Raw genomic sequence first — 26166 nt, 5'->3', positions numbered from 1 at the left:
AGTCAGTCTCAGTTTGGCTGGTAATAGTCACAGTGCTCTAGGTAACAGGAGGCAGGGTACCCTATTCCCCACTCTCATAAGGCAGCCATACCACACCAGGAAATCAGTTTCCTTCTTGAAGATTTCAGGTTTTGGTGATCCTGTATGTCCTCTTACTTTTTAAACTCTTTTTTTTTTTTTTCCCCTACCTATTTAAAAGGAGCAACATGCCCAGACTAGCAACAGTGGTCAAGTAGGCAAAGAATAAAATGTCCACGATGCAAGCTCTACATAGGTTTACAATGTACTGGTCATGCACCCCTACAGATCCTGGCAGGCATTTAAACATTTAAGTTGGTGGAAGATCAAATTGCTAATGAACTGACTGCTGAATGGACTGTAGCCAGCTTGGAATCACTGGTAGGTTCTGCATCTGCTGTCACAAGACTGAAGTCAAGTCGAATCAGTGGTCATCTACTTTAGCTCTTTTTGCTTTCAAGGAAAGATGCTGCAAGAAAAGAAAAATTGCTTAGCATGTACACAAACAGAAGAATGTTCAGCTAGAAAGCTTCCAGGCTCTAATCCCCAATTAAATAGATTCTTATACAAGTATCAAAGATGCCTCTTCCCAAGCTCTGCTTGTTACTGATATAGCTAAAATAAATCTATAAAATCAAAACCCCACACAGATCCCAAAATTATATTCTAGCTTGGTATGAAATATCATCTTCTAGCACATCTGTACTCACTGCAAGCTGAAGAACAATTTCCCACTGGAAGCAAGTTTGTCAGCTTGCAAAGATGCACAGAAAGGGACATGTGCTCCCAGCAACACGTGCACAAACACAAGGAGTAAGTACATGAAGATTTTAACTGGTTCAGTTTTGGGGGCCTCACTCCAAGAAAGAAATTGAGGTCCTAGAGTAGGACCACAGAAGGGCAACAAAGCTGGTGAAGGGTCTGGAGAACAGATCTGGTAAGGAGCAGCTGAGGGAAGTGGGGTTGTTCAGCCTGCAGAAAAGGAGACAGAGGAGAGACCTCATTGCTGTCCACAACTCCCTGAAAGGTTGGAGCCAGGTGTGGGTTGGTCTCTTCTCCCTAGTAATAAGTGACAGGATGAGAGGAAATGGCCTCAAAGGAAGTTTAGGTTGGACATTAGAAGAAACTTCTTTGCTGAAAGAGTCCTCAGTCACTGGAACAGGCTCCCCAGGGAGGTGGTTGAACTCCCATCGCTGGAAGGGTTTAAAAGATGCAGAGATGTGGTGCTGAGGGCATGATTTAGTATCAGCCTTGGCAGAGTTGGACTCGATGATCTTAAAGGTCTTTTCCAGCTGAAGCAATTCTGTGATTCAATGATCTGATGTAATCTCACAGAATACCTAGAAGAGCAGCAGTACTACTTTGAACAATACAGCCAGGTATGGAGTACTACTCCAGACAGGCCTTCTGCACTTTCAGAAAGCAGCTCAGGTGTTGCCTGAACAAGCCAAGAGTCACATTCCCCAACACCACCTACCTAAAGGAAAACCTCAGCCCAAAACTGGGCCTGTGGAGAGGTCATATGATAATGAGATGCTGCGTTATGTATGGGATGTTACAGCACGTAAATGTGAGTCAAAAGGACTCACTATTCCAGAAGCAGATTTGATACAACTGGAACGTCAGCTCATCTCCTTTTCACATCATACCTGCAGACTGTCCAACAGCAACATTTGTCAAATGTGTTCAAGATAAAGAGGCAGAAAACATTCAGCTACGTAGTAAATGCATTTAGAGGTGGTGTCTGGAGCACTGAGATAAATTATCCAAGCTCAACATCAAAACCCAAGCCTCTCAAGTCAATTACACAGACAGGTGCCAACGCTACTGTACACTATAACCACAAGGGTACACCCTCAGGTGTTCCACACACCACAGAGGTTTTCTTTTCTCCAAAAGAATGCTGGAAGTCAAAAAAAAAAAAAAACCATCAGATACTCAGAAAAGTTAAATAATGTAGCTGATGTATACTCAGAAACAGCCATTTATGCTCACATGCATGATCAGATCTCCTGTTTTGCATGTCTGATACACAAGTGCATTCGTTTCCACTCAGCGTTTGGAAGTACTTCACTGTTTGGAAATGCTTCACCAATTTTTCTCAGTATTTTGGAAATAGTTCATATAAAGCTCAGTGGTTACTAATCTGCCATGGGAAATTCACATCAAGACCAATTTGGTAATCTTGCCTGTGGAATCTTTACATGCAGTGTGGTATCAACAACTCCAGCATAACTAACACTGAGATGATATTTCACACCAATCCAGTTCTCAGAACAAGTCTAGACTGACAGATTCACATGGGACAGAGCTGATAAAGGATGGTGACACCTAGGAAAAGATACTTGTAAAGATAAGATTTATACACCCAGCAGCATTTGCACTCAAGGTTTACATGAAGAGCAGCTCTTCCTTGCCATTTCAAGTCTCAACAGATCATTTTTTTGCAGTAAGCATAACTAATGCTCAAAAAAAAAAAAAAAGAGGGGGGGGCGCTCAGGATTTGCACAAATATTTACAAAGCATGCAAAGGCTCTCTAAAATTACTGTGCACTGTATGACCACTGCCTAGCTCTAGTGCTGCTCAGATCAATACTGCCAAGTGCCTGTATTTAAGGGTAAAATGGTTGAAGGCTTTGTTTACCAGCGATACACTGCTTTGTGACTTGGAGATCATGTCTGTGGGCTGGATAATAGGTAAAAAGCTTTCATGCATCCATATATTATCCTCTCTATATTAAAACCACTACAATGAACAAAACCAAATTCATTTCTGTACCACTAAACAGACAACACCAAAACACACACACTTGGAAAGGTCAGATACAAGAGCTGCTAATACAGCAATGGTACCGTTTGGGCTTTATGCCGATTCCGTACCGTTCCTTGCTGGTAGAAATGAGGAGCCAGTTCCAAAAGCCATGCAGATTCCACAGCAGTCACATCTCTCATGTAATACTTAGCAGTCTGTATGACTTCATTGTAGACTACCCTAGGAGGAAGAAAAAAAAAAAAAAAGACAAACCCAAGTGTTTGCTACAAAGCAATGAAAAAGAGTTGACTAGCAGCACACTGAGACAGTTTCACTGCCAGTGGCAGCATTAAGTGACCAGAGATTCTTTCAGTTTTAATGTAGCCTCTCAGATCCTTTTCCTCTGGTTGTTCAGAGAACTCTACATTAAGACAACCTTTGGAATGCCATTAAAAACATCTTGACGTACTACACATACAGATGCAAGGTATAAAAGAAAGAATTGAAGCCATTTCTTATAATAGGGCCAACAGACACATTGACTCCTGTCCAAATATTACCTACGCTGTGGTATCATGGACCCCTCACTCCAAGGACACTGAGTTGTTGAAGGGGATCCAGAGAAAGGGAACAAAGCTGGTGAAGGGCCTGGAGAACAGGGCTGGTGAGGAATAGCTGAGGGAAGTAGGGTTGTTCAAGTCTGAAGGAGGCTGATGGGAGACCTCACTGCTCTCTCCAACTCCCTGCAAGGAGGTTGGAGCCAGGTGGGGGTCAGTTTCTTCCCTCTAGTATCAGGTGATAGGACAAGAGGAAATGGCCTGACATTGTGCCAGGGAAGGTTTAGTTTGGAGATCAGAAAAAAAGCAGTCAGGCACTGAAACAGGTTGCCCAGGGAGGTGGTGGAATCACCACCCCTGGAGGTGTTCAAGAAATGTGTGAGCATGGCACGTCAGGACATGGTTTAATGGCCATGGTGGTGTTAGGTTGACAACTTGCCTCAATGATCTTAGAGGTCTTTTCCAACTGAAACAGTTCTATGACTGTATAATCCTGTCATGAGGAGGGATGTCAAAAGTACCAGAGCCCTGGACCCATGGCAAGCAGGACAAATCCCAGCATGACTATCCCTGGTCCCTGCCTGCAGACAAGCAAGATAAGGATAAGAGGAAGAAATAATCTTTAACTACCGCCAGAAGATCTCCTGGTAAGAGATTCAGAAGCAGCCAGCCATGTGGGCTTAAGTCCTTGCTGCCAGCATGGGCATTTCTGATGTCACCCTTTGGTAGGGTAAGTCACTGCAGCACCATGGAACCACAAACCCACACACTGAAGGGTAAGTCACTGGAACCAAAAGTCATTATCCACATGACAGCTGCAAGCCCACAAGGTTTGTGGTCTCTCATTAATGAGTATTGCCCTCTCAAAAGCAAAGAGCAATTCCCAATATAAAAAGATGATGTTAAAAAGGGGTCACCTAACCCTGCTTTGCAGCTTTTGATACTTGAACATCACTTTCTTTCCTTGATTTATTTGGATGGTGCCCTCAAAAAATGCAAAGAAAATATCAATTGAATACTCTCTGTGGAAACCATGACCTTCTACATCTGTTCCTCCACTGATGGAGAAAAGTCATTCATGAAAACATCTGGTTGCCGAGTGTCCTGTAAAGCTCACAAAGCAAATGAAAGCAGCTTTGACTTACCAGCGTGGAGGTTTCTCTGCATACAGCACTGAAGTGGGATGGATATGAAGTTCATGGTCATCACGGATAGTCCTTGAAAGCAAGATACTATTTTAGACTGCATGTCTGTTTACTGCTTACTCTTTGGTTCCTTTCATCCCCAGGAAGAATGTTTAAGAAGAGACAACAGTCTCTTCTCTCCAGAAGGAGCTGGAGTAAATTAAAAACATTTGCATTTAAGGAACAGGCTTTCAGATGAAACCAGGCTTAATACTTGGCCAAGGAAACGACATTTTAACAACCTAAAAGAGTTCTAGTTATATTAAATGGAAAAGTAGTGCTTCAGGCTTTTATTCAGTACACTGGGAGTACCAGAGCAGAGACTAGAGCAGGGAGAAGAGGAGACTGAGAGGTGACCTCATTCTTGTTGATAAAGATGTGAAGGGTGAGGGTCAGGAGGACAGAGCCAGGCTCTGCTCAGCGATGCCCAATGATAGGGCAAGGGGCAATGGGTGCAAGCTGGAGAAGAGGAGGTTCTACATGAACATGAGGGTGAAACAGCCCTGGAGCAGGCTGCCCAGAGATGTTGTGGAGTCTCCTTCTCTGGAGACATTCAAAACCCACCTACATGTGTTCCTGTGTGACCTGCCCTGGGTGATCCTGCTCTGGCAGGAGGGTTGGACTGGATCTTCTGAGGTCCCTTCCAACCCCTAACACTCTGTGATTCTGTGACACTGTGCTTGCTTGAATCGACACAAGCTAATTACTGTCAGTAACAGCCTCCCACTACCTATAATTGTTTATATTTACCAAAGAAAAGAGATAAACACTGAAGCAGTTTGAAGATACAAAACTTCAAATATTTAGTAAATCAAATGCAGGTGTCTAGAGAAACATCTGCGTGTTGATTATATTTAGATATATCCAAAGGAGCTTTCAGACAAAACAATAGCTGAAATGAACCTATATTTACCTGTAAGCACCTGTAGAGTGGAATTTAGCTGCATTAGCAAAGAATCCAGAAACTATGCATCTCAAAACAGGATCTGGATCACCTGAAGAAAAGAATTTTCAAGTAAAATGAGTCAACATAATAGCAAAAATCCATAAAACACCACTTAATCACCTCACTCAATTTTTCACACTGCCTCAGGCTTTGACAGCAAAGGCTTGAAGGCAGACAAACCCTACAATCTCTTTTGGCTTCTATTTCACAGCAAATCAAAACTCTTTTGTAAAAAAACCTACTGTTGCCAGTAGCACTGCCACAAGAAGAGTTTCACAGACCTCAAAGCAACCTTGTGTGACTGCTCAGCTCTAAGTCTGATTTTTCAGAGCAGTTAAGAGAGAGGTGCTGGGAAGCAGTCATGGCATCCATGCACACACAACACAGCTGGAAATCAGATGCCAGTGACAGTACCTACTAGAAAAACAGCTTTTTGAAAAGAGAGAATGAAGTGACCTGGTTATGACACTTCCAGTAAGTCTGTCCATTAAATACATAATCAGTGGTGAAAACCTCCTGCTGGAAAACTTTACTAAGGAAGACTGGCCCAAATGTTCATTGGAAAAGTGGGCTAAAATGCTCTTCTGCAAGCATTGTTATGGAAAAAAAGAAAGAATCTGGGTTTAATTAATTTGATTTTTAGGCCAGGGAGAAAATACTTCGAAAGTAACAAGGAAAGGAGGAACTGACAATTTGGAAACGACATTCCATATGGATTGGATAACAGGGCAAAAATAAATGAAAGTGTTCACCTTCACTGGACTTCTTTGGCACTTTAAAGCGGACAAGAAGCTTTTTCAGCTGCTCTCTGACAACACAAGCTCTAACAAGGCCTTTGTAGTTCAGAAAGTGTTCCTGACACCACTGAGAGCTCTTGCTATGCTGTAGGGAGAGAAGAACAGGAAAAATTACAATGAAATACCATTAGCAAAACAAACCCCAACCTCTCAGATCACATAACCTTGATCTGTTTTACTTCTGCCTCCTAAAACATATTTATTGTGGTTTTCTCTGAAAATTGCCTATTTGTATAGCAACTAAGAAGGACAAAGAACACAAGTACAAAGCACGTTTCAAACATCAGCAGCAGAACCAATGCCACAGGGTATTTTCATACAGATGTGCTTCATTTCTTCATATATGGTGAAAGAGAACAGCATCAGTCATTGCAGTCTCACACAAGAGCACCATATCATAAACTTGTCTGGCAAACAGCCTTTTCTCTACACTTGTTTTCCTTGGTCTTCTCTATACAAAGAACTATTTCTCCAGAAACTATTACTCTAAGAGTCTCTGCACCTGGCTGTTTCCAAAAGAATTAGGCAGATACAAAATTTAAACAGCAAAGTTTCAATGACTGAATGCTTTGCGGTTGTTGAAAGGGAAGTCATCTTCTAAACACTTGAGTGGTTATCATGCTTCAGCTCAACACTGTTGCAAATACATCAGTACAGAAGTGCTTTATAGCAGCAAAATATGCTTCTCCCAGAAAGGCAGAGCACTTCAAACCCAGTAAGCAAAACTTGAGCTAGCAGGGAAGTAGTTAGATTGGTGTTAAACCTTAGGGCAAACATATAAGGCCACCTGAAAAAGAGGATATGATGATCAATGAAGCATTTTTTTTAAAGTCTGTTAGATTCAGGGGTTTACTGATTATAAACTGTATCTAAGACATCTATAGTAAAGATGAGAGAATATGAAATTCATTTGGAATTTGGAGACCTGTTTTCCCTAGGCCCTCTCAAAAATCCCAATCTCCTTGAAAACACAATTGTCTACCCAATAAGGCTTCTGTGCTGTACCCAAAATAAATTCTTTCTATACTCTGCTCAGAAGGTCTGTGGCAAAACATAACCAGAATATCCTTTAAAGCAGAATCATCACTGAACAGACTTGCTAATTCCTCAGCTTTAAGGATGCTACATCCAGAATTTCCAGAATCAGAACTAAGGACCTAAAGTTTCTTCCATTCCTGCAAACCCACTTGAACTGACTTACTTTGACAAAGGCTTCATAAACATTAAGCATAGTGAGATGATCACCTTCTTCCACAGCAAACTTTCTGTGTTGCCTGGCCTGGAGAAGAGGAAATACATTTTTACAAGCTGACTGATTTTGGCATAAATCATGTCCAGTACACTCAGTTCTCTGCATCTTCATATTTCCTGGTGACTACTGAAATTCTTACTTAGTAAGCAGTTCCTCTGAGTACCAGAAATATTTTACTAGCTCATCTATATTCTAATTTCCAAAACTAAAAGTGAACCCCCAAAACCCAAGAGAGGGTTGCATTAAAATTAGGCTCTTGCTACAAGAATTTGCTACATCCTAACACTTCCTGGTTTTGTGTCTCTTGAAAGGAGGTGGTGTTTGGGAAGGTTTAGGTTTTTTTGGTAAACCCTTACACTGACCAATATTGGTTTATAAACCTTTCATGTTTCTGGTCCTCAGAAGAAAGTTTTTAACACTAATAAACCACTCCACATTTCCTACTATTACTCAGGTTTTTTTCTTTTACCTCTAACCAATAGGTACAGTTCAAGACCTTGCTTCATTTTCACTTGCATTCTGTTGTAGGGATCAGGGGATCAGTAAAATACTTGGTAGAAATCCAGAAATGTGGAAGCAACAAAAAGAAAGAGAGACACAACTGAACTTACAGCCTGAGCTTTTTGATTTGGAGGGATTACAAAAATGTTTTGAATCTGCATCATGGCAGCAATTGTCAAAATCTCCTGGGAGCAGCCAAAATTTCCTGTGGAGTAAGAGGAGAAATTCAGTAAAAGAAGTCTTCCTTTTAACTTACCCCCCATAAAAAGGGAGAAGAAGTAGAATATATTTTTATAGCATATAAAACCAAAATACCTGAACTCCTGGGGTTCTTTTAGTGTAACAGTGAATGTTTTTAATAGAAAACTTTAAATATAAACGTATTAGACTTATTAGTGTGTCAAATGTGTTGCACTTAGAGAGGCCCATGAACTTAACCAATTCTTTCCACTAAACACCACACCAAGGTGAAATACACAGTTTGCAAATGTCTACTACTGCATGACAAGAGGCAGTGTCTTCTACTCATCACAAGACAAGGAAGAAAATCTGGTTACTTCTTTTCTCCTACCTGATTCCAGAAGCATCTTTGCAAACATAGGATTCAGAGGAAACTCTGCTATCCTTATGCCAAGAGGCTCTGTTAAACGGCAGTGCATATCCAAACCTGCGGCATACCAACACACGTAGCTGTGACACAGGCACAGTAGCACAGAAAGGCTTCTTGAAGAATTTAATATGCATTAAAGAGCAGAATTACAAGCTAAAACACAGCTAATGCACCTGAGAGTTGCTGAATGTATATTGAACTAAGCTTAAAGTCATTCCTTAACATCCATGTACTCCTCCATAGGTCATTGGTACATTTGAACACAGACCAAGCAGAGCGCAAGGAAGGACTAGCAAGAGCCCAGTACCAGGACTTTGGGTGCAGATTGCATAAATAACCACAGCAGAGTGAAGAAACTCAACCATGGCTCTCAAACTAGATAAAAACACTGTTTATCAAACTGTGTGGTGGCAGCAAACCACAGCTGTACTTCAGCTATGTACCACCCTTTTTCCTCATGTTTACATTACGGAGCAAATATTGTTAACTCTGAATTGAATTTAACTCAATGCAGTTAAACAGAGTTTCTTTTTGATTACTTGTCCCTGGGTCAAGTTTCTGTTTAGTTTAAGTTTGTTGCATTCAGAAGGATTAACAGCTGTCAAAAACCCCAGCAAAGCAACAGATCTTCCTATAAACAAAACCAGACAGCACACATTCCACTCAACACAGCAAAAAAAGAACTGGAAACTGTAAATAAAAATATTGCTAGAGTGGGGTACCTAACAGAGGCATAAAGAACAAAACTAACATGAAGACATCTAGAATCATAGAACATTTCAAGATGGAAGGGACCCACCCATAAGGGAATGCCAAGTCCAACTCCCTGCTCCTCACAGGACTACCAAAAACTAAACCATACAGCCAAGAGTGTTGTTCAGCCTACTGAATTTGAGAACAAGGTGTGATTGGTAATTCAGAGAACACAATAAAAAATATATTCTATTAAGGAGGTAACTAGTAGAAAAGTACTTTGAATTACTCTTTCAGAGTCTCTCAGACTGGTTTTCTTTACATTATATTTTGGAGGAGTAGGAGGAGCCCCTAAGGGTGACATTTATGGTCTGGGATACAGCTGTAGCCAACTCAAGTCAGCTGCCCTCACTGACTCCTGCCAATGACCTGCAGCCCATAGCAGGCCTAGGATTCCAACCCAGCAAAACCAGGACAGAGAACCATAAATAAAGCAAAGCATAATATTCTCACCTCCTAAAGCATACAGCAGCTCCAAAGCTTGCACCATTGACTGTGCAGGAGGTGGCTATGAAGAGAAAATGGCCATTTTTTTTCAAGTTACCATCACACAGGAGTTCTCACCAAAATTCTTACATCTTGCAAAATCCTTCAGTCCCACTCAAACAACCTTTCTACTTATGCAGAATGAAGAAAGAGCAGCTCTCAGATTCTTTCTATCACTTACACTGTGAGTCAAAACCACCCCAAGAGATTCAGCATCGTCACTGTGATGCTGTCAGGACCCCAGCTAGACAAGCTTTGCCCAACAGTGAGGCCAGAAGGAGCAGAACAATTACTTCATGTTCTCTTCTATGGCCACCATGTTAGTTCTCCACACCAGTACAGGAGTAGCTAGAAACTTTAGAGAAATCAAATCTAAAACTTGGTACTGTTCTTTATAACAAGGCAGACAAGCATAGGTTTAGTTTTGGAGATATCTTTTTTTTTTTTCCTTCTTCTTCATAAACTGAAGAAAGTGCAAAGGGACTGCAGTCACAGTTTTGTGGTATCCCAGTTTGTCCTTCTAGGCCTTTCTTGAATTCTCAGCTTCTAACAGCAGACTCGCAGACAGCCACTTCTAACTTATCACACATTACTTGCAGTAGTCAATTCTCAAAAACACCTTGCTGCCCAATAGTGAACAATGAGCTATGCTATGATAGTCAGTAGGACAATAGTTACTGGTGAATGGTTCTGTGGGTTGTCAACAAGTCATCTACTAATCTCTGTTCATACCAGAGAGATGACAGACCTTACAGCTCAGGACTTACCGAAAGGAAGGGGAACCTGAGCACATTGTCAATTCCCAAAGCCTTCAGCTGCAGGATGACAGGTGCAAGGTTGCTGCGCTGCATCTCTGGAACTGTGGACTTGGGCAGCTTCTCAAAGTCCTCCTCTGTTGTGGGAGAAAACAAAGCAAGCAGGGTCTGAGTTTCAGCTTGTGCCCTGTGCAGTCAGCATGATAGAATCATATTTAAGTTCAAATTATCAGGTGTGAAGACTTAACAGGTGTTAAAAGAACTCTAACTCAAAGTTGATCTTTCTCCAGTTATTGCATTTTAAGATACTTCAATCTAAATGGAAAATTCAATGATTTTGGCTACATTGCTGATTCTGGAGCTGACCCGCTCATATTTCAGTCTGAAATGCCATACATTCTTCACAGCAACGTGAATGGTCTTCATTTCTCTTCTGTTGAGTATTTTTATCAGGAAACACCCTGCTCAGTTTGTGTTTCTGTTTCACAAAGGGATTTAGTGTCCAATGCTTGGCACATATGAACATACATGAAATATGTGAAATATGAAATAAGCCAGAGGAAAGATGAAGGGAGAATTCTCTCTCTCACCAAAAGAAGTACAAAATGCTCTTTTTTGTTCTTTTTCTAATACTCAAACCCCTGTAAACCAAAACACAAGTGACACCAGCAAGTTCTCCTCCTTTACACCTTGAATTCCTGACCTGTGTACAGCCTGTAGCACTTCCCAGAGCGGTTGCGTCCTGCTCTCCCTGCTCTCTGGTTAGCTGAAGCTTTGGACACTGGCACCACCACCAGGCATTCAATGGCTGTTTTGGGGTTATAGGCTCGGAGCTTCACAAAGCCACAGTCAATGACATAGGCAATCCCATGGATCGTGATGGAGGTCTCAGCAATGTTGGTGGCTACGATCACCTACAGGGACAGACACAACCAGGAAACCATCAGCTCCTCAAGCCCCAGCAGCACTGCAGCAGGACTGCACCACCAGCCAGCTGAAGCACCTCAGATATAACAGCTCCAGTAAGCACACTCTGGAGCGCAGAACGAGGCAGTCCATGCAGCAGAATGAGCTGTCAGCTTGAAATAAACCCAGTTTGTACAGCTTCACAAGTCACTTTCTTATGCAAATTTATCTTCTCTTCAAAAAAGTAGAACTTGGCAGTGTTTGCAGAAAAAAAAAAAACATTGGCAGTGTCTGCAGAGAAAACCATCAACTGACTGTAAATCAAATGTTGTTATGCAGCAAACTAAAAATATTTTCTTTCTGCTTCTCAATTCTACTGAGTTGTTACTTCTAACACTGGAGCGAGGCAGGAGGGGAACAGAGTTGATTAAGTATTCCATGCTCAGTATTCCTGCGGAGATACCCTCATATACATGTCCTGAAATACTAAAAAATTACTGTTCCCAGATGACAGAGGGAAAAGTAATCCTTAGTTCAGTTGAAATTTAAAAAATACATCTTGGAAGCTAATCGACTAACGTCATCTCCCGGTGAGAAAAGAAGGGTTTATACTCAATGTTCTCTGACACCAGATGAACAATTTCCCTCATTAGACTCCAGCAGGCACAAGAACAAGTCATGTCTGTGTAATTCTGTCACCTTGCCTCAGCCCCAACACAGGCTCTGCCTAAGCAGAAAGCATTAATCATGACCAACTATCTACTTCTGTGATCTTAAAAATCCAAACAAGACTTGAAGTCAAAACAAAGCCTTTTTCTACTAAAACCAAGCAAGTTTAGAATTTGTTTCTCAGGTGAAAATAGAGCACTTGGCTACTCTGTCACTCAGGTTTACGTTACTGGTGGAAAACAGCCATGGACACTTATACTACAGAAAGAAATAAAACCAGGTAAAAGCAGAGGACTTAGAGTGTAAGAAGCTGCAACTGGACATCGGCAAATACAAGGTTGTACAAAGAACTGAGAAGTTGATGAGGCAGATGAGTTAGAACTGACATGTCTAGGACTGACGAGAGATGAAAAGAGAAGTCAGAGAATACATTCTTGGTTGAGTCTGAAAACTGGCAGACATTGTTAGGAGGTGTAGAAAGTCTCCCTTGACAAGTGTTCGCAATAGTCCTACAATGTGAACCTGATCCACACAGATAACCTGGTAGATACAGTTTGTGTAATGCAGACATCCTTCTGGGTGGTAGAAATGAGACATACACAACAGCCTTACCTTCCTAACACTGTGAGACACTCTCTCAAACACTTTCATTTGATCAGGAGAAGGCAGCCCAGCATACATGGGGAGGACACGGAGGTGTTTTTTCATTCCGGTGCGAGACAGGGCCCGAGCCTGTTCTATGAGCATAGAAACAACAGTCTCCACTTCTTCCTAGAGCCACAGCAAGAACCAGAGAGCTGTCACTTTATCATCACATGGCTGTCACCTATATCAAAAAATGCACCAAAATAATCCCAGTATGATTCTAGTTGTTCAAGCTCCAGGAGCTTGTGATAATCTCCCTCTGTTTTGTGATATCCTTAGATAAACTGCTATCCAAAATAAATAGATGTAAATAGTCATGCTCATTGTCATTCGAGACAACGTCACTAATGCTTAAGAAAAATCACGTGGGAAGGACTGAACAAAGTTCAGGAGGAAGCAGGCTGTTTGCCTGTGTATCTCCACTTGTGAGGCCAGCCTAGTTTGACTGTGTAGAATGCTGTGGGTCTTGATCAGGAAGGACACAGTAGCAGCACTAACGCTTTGTGCTCAACTTCACATTTAATCTCAGGGATCATCTCACTCTTCAATAACACAGACAGCAAAAAGTTTAGGCATCACCTTGTCAAGCACCAAATGCACTCCTTAAAAGTCAAATGAATAATGGGGATGAAGAATTTATGCAAAAAAATAAGCAAGATGTTATTGAGGCTCAAGGCAGCTCCTCACTGAATAAATGTAAGCCACCTTCCCTTTACTCTGCTCAGCTACAAAGTGAGCTGACAAGCATAAATAGAGCAGAAGAAACTGGCAAATTTTTGTCTCACAGCAATTTGTTTTTCTGTCAAAGTCTTCAGAAGTTAAGCCTAACAAATGTAAATTCCATTTGCCTTCATTATTAATGGTGACTCACTGTCAGCTTTGGAGGTGTGACTAGCACCAAAACCCCACACACTGTTCCACTTCGTAACAAGGCTGAAAGCATACAGCGTTAAATGAGAAAAACTATCATCCATCACCAGCTTTGTCAAATCCAAACTAAAATCACATTCTCTAAAAGTCTTTTGGACTGGCCTCATTCTGCTCCCATCAATGCAGAAATATTTGTCATCTTTAATGAGATTAAAGCAAGCACAGCTAAAGAAAGCAGGAGACCGAGGCAGCTTCACAAAGCCCACAACACAGCACTGTAAAGCAAAAAATAAAGCTTATGTCTATACCTGGCCAGTTAAAAATGCCAGAATATCACCATCATTCTCCACTTGGTGAATTTTCATTGCAGTTTCCACAGTTGATTTGATATAGTCTGGAACAGGACTACAGGGAGAGAAAATAGCAGAGAGATTAGCAGAAAAATAGAAAGAGATTCCTCACTCCAAAAAGGAACAAATACAGAGCTAGGTGTGGACACTACACATCAGCCATGCCATATTTAGGATTTAGGTCATGATGCCTAATTTGGAATCAGCCTTCAGGAATTAATTTGTTTCTTTACACTTCAATAAGCTTAAAACCACGTCTGCTGCTGTAAGAAATATCCAAGTGCTTCCCAAATGGAATGTTACATCCCCTTGTGATTGCTCTGTGAATTTCTGAGCTCTGACCTAGACAAAATGATAACACACACACACCACACACTTTCCTAACCACCACTGACAAGATCAAACAGGAACACACCTCTGTATGTAGAAGATGTCCACTGGGAATGTTCTCCCCTCCACAGTAAGGATCACACTGGTATCTTTGCTGGGGTCACCAGTATCATTTTGATTAAAGAAATCCCTGAATTTCTACATTAAAATGAAAACAATTTCAAGTTTGATATTTCAAAGAACTAATGGAGAAACCTAAAGATTCACAGATTGCATTGGGTTGGAAGGAACCCCCACAGGTCATCTTGTCCAACCCCTACGCAGTCAGGAGGGACACCTCCAACCAGATCAGGCTGCCCAGGGCTACATCAAGTCTCATCTTGAATGCCTCCAGCGATGGTGTCTTGATCACCTCTCTGGGCAGCTTGTCCCAGTATTTCACCACTAAAAGTAAAAGGGGCAAATTCAGACCAGAGAGAAGGAGGAAATGTTTTACACTGAGGGTGGTGAAAGCCTGGCCTAGGTTGCCCAGAGAGGTGGTAGATGTCCCATCCCTGGAATCATTCCAAGTCATATTGGCTCTGAGCAATCTGCTCTACTTGATGTCTCTGCTGACTGCAGGGTGGCTGGACTAGATGACCTCTAAAAGTACTTCTAACCTAAACCATACAATGATTCAGTGCTACACACATTTCATGAAGGACATGGCTGAGTTAGGAGAAGAACAGAGAAAAGCACTGAACATGATAAAGGAGATGGAGCAGCTGCCTTATGAGGAGAAACTGAAAAGGCTGAGGCTCTGCTTGGGGAGCAAAAGGAAAAGAAGACACACAGATGAGGTTTACAAAAACCAAGGTGACAGGTAAAGCAAATATAAAACTGATTTTGGGTTTTATTGTTTGTTTGGGTTTCTTTAAGCCCAAATTCCACAATACCAGAATTAGGAGGCCCTTGATGAAACTAGCAAGTTTAAAAAAAAGCAAAAAACAATTAACTCAAGTACATCATCATACAGCAGGTGGCAAACTTCTGAAAATAACTCTCACATGGTGTCCTGGAGACTTACAGCTTCAGCAAGCAGATTCAAAGACAAATTAAGAAACAGCAGGTCCATAAACAGACACTAGCAGGAAGCAGCAGGAATGTGCTGTCTAATGTCTCTATTACAACCACTGTGGATGCTGAGGCAGCTCAGAGAGAACAGAGCCACAGCAGGTGGACAGGCTCATACACTCTCCCTAAACAGCATCTCCTGTTCCTGCTGCTGCTGCTGCTACAGACAAAACAGCAGGTTGGATGAGACATTGCTCTGATCTAGCAGAGCATTTCTTATGTTCCTACTCAAAATTAAATTAACCACATTTTTTAGTAAGTTTCACATGCCACAGATCAATCAAGGAACTAGTAAGATCTCACTGAAATTAAATCTACTCTTTTGGCACATATTTTTAGTGGTCTATGTTTGCCTCAAATTATTGCTATCAGCAAAACAGAGCTAAACCAATGCTTCTTAGACTAGTTAAAGCCAAGAGAATATCTTTTGATATAACAATACCAGTAAGAAGGGGGGAAGGCATCAATACATGAAAAGCAGTTTTACACTTCAATTCACTTCCAAAAATATTTGCTAGCATAACATGAAAACCAAGAACAGCAACCTAACTACAGCAGCCTGTTTTCCTGCACTCCTTCCTCTCTTCATCATCTCTCACAACAGTAGCAATGCTGCACAAGAAGCAAGCAGCACAGAGGAAAAACTGTGTGTAAACAGAAGTGGGGCTGCTTCATTTCAAATCAAATCTGTGAGCTGTACCTCTGCATCCAAGGTAGCTGAAGCCACAATCAGTCGAAGGTCCCCACGCTTCTTTTGAACCTAGAACAGAGACCAAGAACATCCAGAGTAAAAAGTCTTTTCTGAGATATAAAGCTAGAACCAGCTTTTGGAGCATCCATTTTACCAACATCATCTTTTTACAAACACTCTGAAGCTACAAGACAGCTGATGAAGTGAAACACCCAAGTCATCCATAGATCTAATGGCCTGATGACTGAAGTTCATGTGAAGGGCATTCAGTCTGTAATTATTATGGCTTGCTCTTAATTTCTGGTGGGACTCAGATCTTTAGTGGGTTGAAAGTCAACAACAATCTCCCTATCAGATCACCTGACAACATCAGCAGCAGAATGAAGACTATTTTTTTGCTAATATCATTTAATATCATCAGTACTGGGGAAATGGAGGATCCTCAGCATCAGAGGTCTACAGTGAACAGCTGGGTTTGTACAACAGGCTGTAGGATAAATGAAGACTTAGAAATCACCCTCTCCAAATGGGCTCAGTAGTCAGCCATCAGGATCCGAAATTCAATAAAAAGGATGAAAAATGAAAACAGTTACAGAGAACGTTAAAAAAAAATAGCAACCTTTTTTAGTAAGCCAATGGCAATATCTGTATAAAGAGTCCTTTCATGGGCTTCATCCAGCATGAGAACACTGTGAATAAAGCAGAAAGATAAGATTTCAGAAATGGGTTGTTTGACACTAAAAATCAGTGTCTTTCTGTTTTCTAGAAACACCATTCTTTGAAATCTGCTGCTGGACTAAGGCTGTTTACACTTAGGAAACTGTGGAAGTTAAAAAAACCACCACAGACATGAAGCAGGGAAAGAAATGAGAATCACACCAGGTGGCACATTCAGGCTAACTTTTGGAAAGGGGTAGGAAGAAAAAGATCTATTTTTACTGTCCTGCATAGGTATTCTGGACACCAGAATAACCTGTGTTTGTTGTTTTATTGAGGCTTTTTTTTTTACTAGCATCATAAGAAAAAAAACAAACCCATAAATAAATGAAACAATTCAGATTCCATGAGCTCCATTTAGCTTTTCTTCCAAAACCACAGCACTAAATGTTTGATGTTCCAATGATTGACTGATTTTCCAACAGTCTTTACAAGATAAAGGAGTCAAACTCCTAAAATAATTGTTACATCTTTTGGTATTTCATTTATAACAACCACACCTTGAGTCTAAAAAAAAAAAAACCAAAACAAAAACACCCCACCCCCCAAAAAAACCCAACAGTGCAGTTGTTCACCAAATTACACTTCAGCAAGAGTGCATTCCATGTTTCCTTACCTGTATCTTGTTAATAAAGGATCAGCCATCATCTCCCTCACCAGCATCCCATCAGTTAGAAACTAAAAGTGAATACAAAGAAAAATGTAAATAAACCTCCTAACAGGCAGCTTGGATACACTTATGATTTTTAAAGATGATTTCCAGGCTGTTGCCTAGAGTTTTTCCTTGCCTTTTACTTTCGAATGATCTATTAAATTGATCTCTTTTCAGCTATGGAAGGTAAAGATGTGATTCTGAGTGTGGACAGAGTGAATGGAGTGATTGCTTTTTAACCAGTACTGGATTCCTTAAAATTAGTTATTTTTTATTGAAAAAAAACCAAAAAAACAACCAAATAAACCCCCAAAACAAATTGGCAGCACTGAAACATGGCAACAGAAGTTTCCTCACTCTTGTCTGTAAGGTGCCTAAATCTGCTTTACCAATAACATTCTGTCTGGCTGTTCAGTCTTGATCATCTCACAGCAGGCTACTCAATATCCATCACACACTCCTGACTAGAACACTACTTAAAGTTGTGTTAAAACTTAACTTCTTAACAAAATGCAACGTTTTAATTTCACAGTTTTTTCCTACTAGCAAGTGGAAACCCACCAGCTTCATGCAGCCATCAAAGAGTAGTTTGACCTGGGATTCCAACTGTGGCCTTGAACTAGGCAAGAATTGGTATGCAAGGTAAAAACCTCCAAAATTCCAACTCCAAATGATTAATCATCACACTCAAAAAAGGGAGAAGATTTCAGCTGTACTTAATGAACAAACATTTCCATTTCTTTCCCTTTCAAAGGGCTGCTAGCCTCAGAAAATAATCACAGAGTAAATTGTCTCATTCATCATCATTGCTATTGCAGCATAACTAAAGCAAACTCTCATCTGTACCAACACAAGCAGCATTAATATTGCTCACAGCACTCAAGAACAGCTGCAAAGCTTCCTATTTAATCCACAGCAAATCACTCTCAACCTGCTCATCTTGGGTTTTATCTGTGCTTTTAATCCAAATCTATTTTCAGGGTGGTGAGGACACTTTAGCTGTGATTCTCTGCAGTCTTTGACTTTGAGCAACCTAACAGGTCACACTAGCACTATACCAACATGTGGCCATCCTTACCTTGAAAATCTCCTTCAGTTTTAAAACAGTGGCTGCCAGACTAGAGCACACACACCCACCAGTTTCATTGAGGTTTGGATGGCCACAGCCATTTCAAGCACACTCTTGGGAAACTGAAATATTGTCTAATCTCCACATGGAAAACTGAAACGTTGTCTAATCTCTTTACTGGGCATCACAAGGCTCTCATTAATTCTCCAGAAGTACTTGAAGAGTTTCAGCTAAGCCTTTCAGAGGAACCACACACTGGGCATGCTTCACCTTAATTCTTGTAGCCTGTGGATCCGTGCAGTCATCAAACCGAATACAATAGCCAACTTCATGCCCCAGCACTGCACCTCTTTCATCAGCAACTCGGCCTGCAACCTGAGAAAGAGATTCTTATAAACAAGAGGCAGCTCACAGCACACATCTTCATTGCATCATTATTTCATCCATAGAGAACAGCCACCAAACATGATCCGAGGGCTGGAACCCCTCTACTGTAAGGCCAGGCTGAGAGAGTTGAGGTTGTTCAGCCTGGAGAAGTGAAGGATCCAGGAGAACTGCTTGGGGCCTTTCAGTACTTAAAGGGACTGATCAGAAAGTTGGGGACAGACATTTTAGCAGGGCCTGATGTGACAGGACAAGGGGTGATGGTTTGAAACTAATGGAGGTTTAGACTAATTAGTAGGAAGATATTTTTTCCAGTGAGGGTAGTGAGACCCTCACCCCTATGCCTAAAGAGGTGGGAGATGCCCCATCCCTGGAACCATTCCAGGTCTAAATAACCTGGCTCTGGTTGCAGATGTCCCTGCTGACTGCAGGGTGGGTTGGACTAGATGACCTCTAAAAGCCCAATTCAACCCAAACATTTATGTGGTTCTATGCAAGCAGGAACAGCTTCCAAAGAGTGATTTGTTCTTGTTCAAACACTAAATTCTGCTCAACATCACAGCACATACTGAACATACAAGTGGTAAATGCTTTCAAAGTGTTGCAGCATAACTTAATGAACCCATTAGACACAGCTTCTGCTCAGGAAAGCTAGAGGAACCTTTCTGTTTAAAGTACTCTGACAGACCTACAAAGGCAGCCACTCAAGCAGCCACCCGCTGGGGAAGGACCACCTACCAGAAATTGTAGGAGTGCAATTTAAGGACACAGCTGGAACACAAAAAGGGAAAGAGTTCAGGGATATGGCACGCAGCAAAAAGTTATCACTTAAGCTCATCTGTCCTTGAACCGAGTCAGACCTTTATTTCTAGTAAAGATGCTACTCTACTTTTCATAAAACAGAGAACTGACAGATTAATTAAAACAAACATAATTTTTGGAACAGTACTACTCTGGGCCATTTTTATGCCAATAGCTCCTTTAGCTGAAAAACTTGAGTTATTCAGACTTATTCTACAGAATATCATGGTTTAAGCAAACTACAGAGATGTTTCACAGCTAACGACACAAAACTCACAACGCACACATCAGTCCTAGCAGAATTCCAAAAGGAAGTTACTTTCAGTCACTGGAGTGACATTCTAAACCATACCAGCAGGCAGTAAATTCATTTCACTTGGAATCTTATCACTCCACCCCTTTCAGCCCAAGCATTCAGGACAACTGACACTCAGGGCAATGCAAGCAGAAGTTCAGGAATTGCTAAACTATGCCTTATGCCTCTGCAGCTACCCTCTTCTGATAACCCACACAATCTAGATGGGAAAGCAGATAAACACATTGATGGAAGTGAAAGGTCACTTTCAGTTCAAGACAAAGTCATAAGTCATCAACTATATCCCTAATGCTATCCCTCATCTCCCTACAAGAGCTACACAGTCCAGGCAGTTTGTAACTACTGTATCTAAATACTGAGCCCTGATTGAGTAATCTTGTAATTTCAGGCTTAAAAATAACATTTAAAGACATCAAAGGGAAAAGAGAAGTAAGCTTGTCCTAAGAAATCATTACAGCATACACAGCATCTTCTGCAGAACTGTGCACTGTCAGCTGGATGTCCTGGGAAGGAGAAAAGGGAGGAGACTGCAGGCAGGCTGCTCAAAACACAGGATGCAGCTCACTGTTAGAGACCTTAGCCACAGTGGAGAGGGTCAAAGAAGACTGGAAGAGATGAAGAAGCAGGTTGTACAGCTGCTTGGTCTGCTACACTTTTACTAAGGACATAAACTGATCTGTTGCAGGTACCATTAACACATTATAAAGGACAAAAATACGAGGATTACAAAATGGCACCTCAGTTTTCTGTACAAACAGAAAGCTGCAGCAGACATTTCTGCTCACCAAGTCAGTGTTTGGCAGCAGGCAGGGAGATGAGGAACACTGGGAGATGAGGATATCTTCTGTGCAGACTGTTACAAGGGTACAATTCATTGACCTCAGCATCTCCTCATCTTCCTTCTCACAGCGTACAGTCAACTTAGGTTGTTGCCTTTTAGAACAAAATTGGGTGCTCCTGGGGCTGCTTTGTGGGTGCCCCTGAGGCTGCTTTGGGTGCTCCTGAGGCTGCTTTGGGTGCTCCGGGGGCTGCTTTGGGTTGCTCCTGGAGCTGCTTTGGGTGCTCCTGAGGCTGCTTTGGGTGCTCCTCAGGCTTGCTTTGGGTGCCCCTGGAACTGCTTTTGTGGTGCTCCTGAGGCTGCTCTTTGGGTGCACCTGGGGCTGCTTTGGGTGCTCCTGAGGGCTGCTTGGGTGCTCCTGGAGCTGCTTTGGGTGCTCCTGAGGCTGGCTTGGGTGCTCCTGGAGCTGCTTATTTGGGTGCTCCTGAGGCTGCTCTTGGGTGTCCTGGTTACTTGCTTTTGGGTGCCCCTGGGGCTGGTTTGGGGTGCTCCTGGTACTGCTTTGGGTGCTCCTGAGTGCTGCTTTGGGTGCTCCTCGGGGCTGCTTTGGGTGCTCTGAGGCTGCTTTGGTGTGCTCCTGGTACGCTTTGGGTGCTCACTGAGGCTGCTTCTGGGTGCTCCTGGGGCTGTTTTGGGTGCTCCTGAGGCTGTTTGGGTGCTCCTGGAGCTGTTTGGGTGCTCCTGGGGAGGGGGCAGGGTGGCACTGTGCCAGCTCTCAGCCCTGGGGATGGTTTCTCTCTCCTGCAGATGACAGCTGGCAGCCAGCACAGTGTAGTCCCTCTTTGGCTGGGCACTGGAGGTGTGGCCTGGCACTGCCAGGGGTGCAGCTCCAGGGCTGGGGGGGATTTGGGGGTTGGGGGATTCTCTCCTGGGGCCTCTGGCAACTCCCAGCACTCCCCAGGGGTGCCCAGGATCGTGCCCAGCCCCTGCTCTGCTCCTGGCCTGAGCACTCAGCTCCCCAATCCCCCTCCCTACCCCCTGCCCCACACCACCCTGGCACCACCTCCAACCACTCTGCCCCCTCCCCAGCCCTCCCCACGCCCCCCCACCACCCCCTCTCCCAATCCCCTCCTCACCCCCTCCCCACCCCCTCCCCCACCCCCTCCCCATGCCACCCCTGCCACCTCCACATCCCCCTTGTGTCCCAGCAGCTCCTCTGCTGCCAGTGCTGGGCTGGCAGTGCCACCTGGCAGCAGGCTTGGGGGGAAGCAGAGGTGCCAGGAGCAGCTCCCCCTCCATGCTGTGCTTTGGGCTCCCTGGCAGGGCTGGCACTGGGCACCAGGATCTGTCCTCCTCCTGCTCCTCTCCTCGCAGCCTCCCTGGCTCCTCGCAGGCTTCCAGCAGCTCCTGGACCCCCGCCCCGGCTGGGGCTGGGGGTGACCTTCAGCTCCCCCCACAGCTCCTCTGCCCCCTCCTGCCTGCCCCTGGGCACCCCACAGCCCCCAATAAAGCTTCCCCCAGCGGGCTGCTGCCTTGCCCTTGCCTGCTGCTGGTGCCCAGGAGGGGCAGAGCCCCTGCCCAGCTCGGGGGGGGGTAGGGTGGGGACAGGAGGTGACACTGGGGTGGGGAGGGGTCTGAGGGGCAGATTGGGCACTTGGGCCACATCCAGGCACCTCCCTGGGGGTGCCAGCTCTCACTTCTCCCCCTTCAGTCACCCCGGAGGTGGAGACCACCACCCCCTGGAGGGGTTTCTCCTGCTACCAGGCTGTCCATGGAGCCCCCCGGAGAGGTCCTTCCAGCCCTGCTCTCATCCTGCCCTGGCTCTGTTCGACCTTCAGCTCCCCCCGCAGCTCCTCTGCCCCCCTCCTGCCTGCCCCTGGGCACCCCACAGCCCCCAGGAAAGCATCCCCCAGCGGCTGCTGCCTTGCCCTTGCCTGCTGCTGGTGCCCAGGAGGGGCAGAGCCCCTGCCCAGAGGTGCTCAGCCCCAGGCTCTGATCCCTGCTGCCAGCTGCAGGAAGCTCCTCGAGGGGAACCAAATCTCCCCAGGTGTGACGCAGAGGCTCAGCCTCTGCCCAGCACTCACAGCCTCCAGTGCCCTCAGCACCCTCCCAGCCTGCCCTGGGCTCTGCCCAGCACTTCCCTGCCCCTCTGCAGCTGGGCAGCCCAGGACTGGTGCCAGGACTCCTGCCTGGGGCAGGGCAGAGCCTCCCTTGCCCTCTGCTCTTTGGGAGGGCACCAAAGTGCTGAGCTCCACTGCCTGCCAGCCAGGCCTGCAGGAGCAGGGGCAGCACAGGGACCCCCCTGCTGCACCCCACGGTGCTCCATGCCCCCCACGGGCAGCTCTGGGGCTGGGGGCTGGGTGGGGGGACATCATCTCCCCGCGGTTTCCTCCTGCTGCTCAGCTCGGCTGGGAGGGCAGAGCCTGGAGGCAGGCTGAAGGGTGGCAGGCAAGAGCCCTGGGCACCCTGATAAGGGCACCAGAGGAGGCTCAGAAGGGGAGGGAGGAGTTGGAGAGGTCAAACGATCCCCCCGGGGGGGGGGCTGCTCCCAGCCTGGGTACACAGCCCCGTGGGCACCACCACAGTTGCCCAGCCCCACTCTCCAGCCCTCGAGCAGGGGGGGGGGGGGGGGCACCTGCGGTTTGGAGGGCGGGAGACCCCCACCCTGGGTGGCATCACCCCAGGGAAGTGCCAGATCTGAGTGGAGCTCCCCAGGGGAGGCAGGGGGCAGGGGGGGGAGGGTTCCACCCCAGCGCCCCCAGCAGCTACAGGCAGGGCACAGGGCCAGCACCTGCCCTCTGGGGGGCTTTTATTTCCCAGTGTGCTGCCCGCTGTGCCCAGCAGGTGCCCCCTCCTCGTGTCTGCCGGCGGGCTGGGACCGAAGTGCCAGAGACGTCCCCCGAGGGGGCTGGGCACAGGGAACACATCCCCGGGCTGGAGGAGACCTTCCCCCAGCCGCCGCCTCGGTGCCAGCAGCCTGGGGAGGACACCAAAGAGCCTTGAATCCAAAAGTTTCGGTGCCAAACACCCACACAGTGCCCCCTCACCCCCCACTCGTGACCCCACTCGTGCCCCCCACGCGTGTGCAGCTGTGCTCTGCTCTCCCTGTGCCCAAAGCCTGCAGGGGCTGCCCCCAGCGGCTCCATCTGCGCCCAGGGCAAGCCCAAGGTCCTGCGTGGTGGCTTCAAAGCCTCTGGTCGGCACCGTGGGCAGCGGGCAGCTGGCCGGGCACAGGCTCCTCCACGAAGCCACTGCTGTCGGATTGCCCTCTGCTGGCACGGAGCAGGAAGCCTGGAGAGAGGGGGGGCACGGAAGGGGACGTGGAGGGGACAGGGAGGGGGCACGGAGGGGGCATGGAGGGGGCATGGAGGGGATGTGAAGGAGGCATGGAGGGGGTATGGAGGGGGCATGGAGGGGGCATGGAGGGGACAGGGAGGGGATGTGAAGGAGGCATGGAGGGGTATGGAGGGGGCACGGAGGGGGCATGGAGGGGGCATGGAGGGGATGTGAAGGAGGCATGGAGGGGGTATGGAGGGGGCATGGAGGGGATGTGGAGGGGACAGGGAGGGGGCACGGAGGGGGCATGGAGGGGGCATGGAGGGGATGTGAAGGAGGCATGGAGGGGGCATGGAGAGGGCATGGAGGGGATGTGGAGGGGGCATGGAGGGGGTATGGAGGGGCATGGAGGGGGCATGGAGAGGGCATGGAGGGGATGTGGAGGGGGCATGGAGGGGGCATGGAGGGGTGTGGAGGGGCATGGAGGGGATGTGGAGGGGGCACGGAGGGGATGTGAAGGAGGCATGGAGGGGGCTTGGAGGGGTATGGAGGGGGCATGGAGGGGATGTGGAGGGGGCATGGAGGGGGCATGGAGGGGATGTGAAGGAGGCATGGAGGGGGCATGGAGGGGATGTGAAGGAGGCATGGAGGGGATGTGAAGGAGGCATGGAGGGGGCATGGAGGGGGCATGGAGGGGATGTGAAGGAGGCATGGAGGGGCATGGAGGGGGCATGGAGGGGATGTGAAGGAGGCATGGAGGGGATGTGAAGGAGGCATGGAGGGGGCATGGAGGGGGCATGGAGGGGATGTGAAGGAGGCATGGAGGGGGCATGGAGGGGGCATGGAGGGATGTGAAGGAGGCATGGAGGGGGCATGGAGGGGGCATGGAGGGGATGTGAAGGAGGCATGGAGGGGGTATGGAGGGGGCATGGAGGGGATGTGAAGGAGGCATGGAGGGGGTATGGAGGGGGCATGGAGGGGATGTGGAGGGGGCATGGAGGGGGCATGGAGAGGGCATGGAGGGGATGTGGAGGGGGCATGGAGGGGATGTGGAGGGGGCATGGAGGGGGCATGGAGGGGATGTGGAGGGGGCATGGAGGGGGTATGGAGGGATGTGGAGGGGATGTGGAGGGGGCATGGAGGGGATGTGAAGGAGGCATGGAGGGGGTATGGAGGGGCATGGAGGGGGCATGGAGAGGGCATGGAGGGGATGTGGAGGGGCATGGAGTGTATGTGAAGGAGGCATGGAGGGGGCATGGAGGGGATGTGAAGGAGGCATGGAGGGGACATGGAGAGGGCATGGAGGGGATGTGGAGAGGGCATGGAGGGGATGTGGAGAGGGCATGGAGGGGATGTGGAGGGGGCATGGAGTGTATGTGAAGGAGGCAGGGAGGGGGCATGGAGGGGATGTGAAGGAGGCATGGAGGGGGCATGGAGGGGATGTGAAGGAGGCATGGAGGGGACATGGAGAGGGCATGGAGGGGATGTGGAGGGGGCATGGAGGGGATGTGGAGGGGGCATGAAGGGGCATGGAGGGCATATAGAGGGGATGTGGAGGGGGCATTGGGGGGAACATGGAGGGGATGTGAAGGGGGCATGGAGGGGGCATGGAGGGGATGTGGAGGGGGCATGGAGGGGATGTGGAGGGGATGTGAAGGGGGCATGGAGGGGGCATGGAGGGGGCATGGAGGGGGCATGGAGGGGATGTGGAGGGGGCATGGAGGGGGCATGGAGGGGACATGGAGAGGGCTTGGAGGGGATGTGGAGGGGGCATGGAGGGCATATGGAGGGGACATGGTGGCACAAGGCATCTTCTGGCCTGGCAGCTCCACCAGCCTCAGTGCCACCCAGGAGGGTGGGAACGATCCAGGGCTTATGTTTTCGGAGGGCAGTGGAGGGGTGGAGGGAGAGGGAGGCCTGCTGGGTGGTGGGCACCACCTTCACCCTCACCATCATCCCCTTCATCATCACCATCCTCCTCCTCCTCC

At 46.3% G+C, this 26166-nt stretch overlaps 1 protein-coding gene across 1 annotated transcript in view; it reads right to left on the bottom strand.

Annotated features, from left to right (window-relative positions):
• Positions 1–442: 442 nt before the first annotated feature.
• The window catches only part of DHX35 (DEAH-box helicase 35), a 46699-nt gene continuing 20975 nt past the window's right edge, over positions 443–26166 (bottom strand). The window contains exons 5-22 of the mRNA XM_054391947.1: positions 18894–18998; positions 17519–17580; positions 16805–16874; positions 16195–16254; positions 14467–14579; positions 14010–14106; positions 12799–12957; positions 11315–11525; positions 10624–10748; positions 9824–9878; positions 8579–8674; positions 8118–8212; positions 7456–7533; positions 6210–6339; positions 5425–5506; positions 4473–4544; positions 2872–3010; positions 443–487 (exon numbers count right to left, since the gene is read on the bottom strand). Coding sequence (XP_054247922.1) covers positions 443–487; positions 2872–3010; positions 4473–4544; positions 5425–5506; positions 6210–6339; positions 7456–7533; positions 8118–8212; positions 8579–8674; positions 9824–9878; positions 10624–10748; positions 11315–11525; positions 12799–12957; positions 14010–14106; positions 14467–14579; positions 16195–16254; positions 16805–16874; positions 17519–17580; positions 18894–18998 — 1794 coding nt within the window. The remainder of the gene's footprint in view (positions 488–2871; positions 3011–4472; positions 4545–5424; positions 5507–6209; positions 6340–7455; positions 7534–8117; positions 8213–8578; positions 8675–9823; positions 9879–10623; positions 10749–11314; positions 11526–12798; positions 12958–14009; positions 14107–14466; positions 14580–16194; positions 16255–16804; positions 16875–17518; positions 17581–18893; positions 18999–26166) is intronic.

The sequence above is a fragment of the Indicator indicator genome, chromosome 24, assembly GCF_027791375.1.
Source record: "Indicator indicator isolate 239-I01 chromosome 24, UM_Iind_1.1, whole genome shotgun sequence".
NCBI classification, from domain to species: Eukaryota; Metazoa; Chordata; class Aves; order Piciformes; family Indicatoridae; genus Indicator; species Indicator indicator.
The sequence above is the reverse complement of the archived record's forward strand: the minus strand, read 5'-3'. Positions and strand labels throughout refer to the sequence as shown.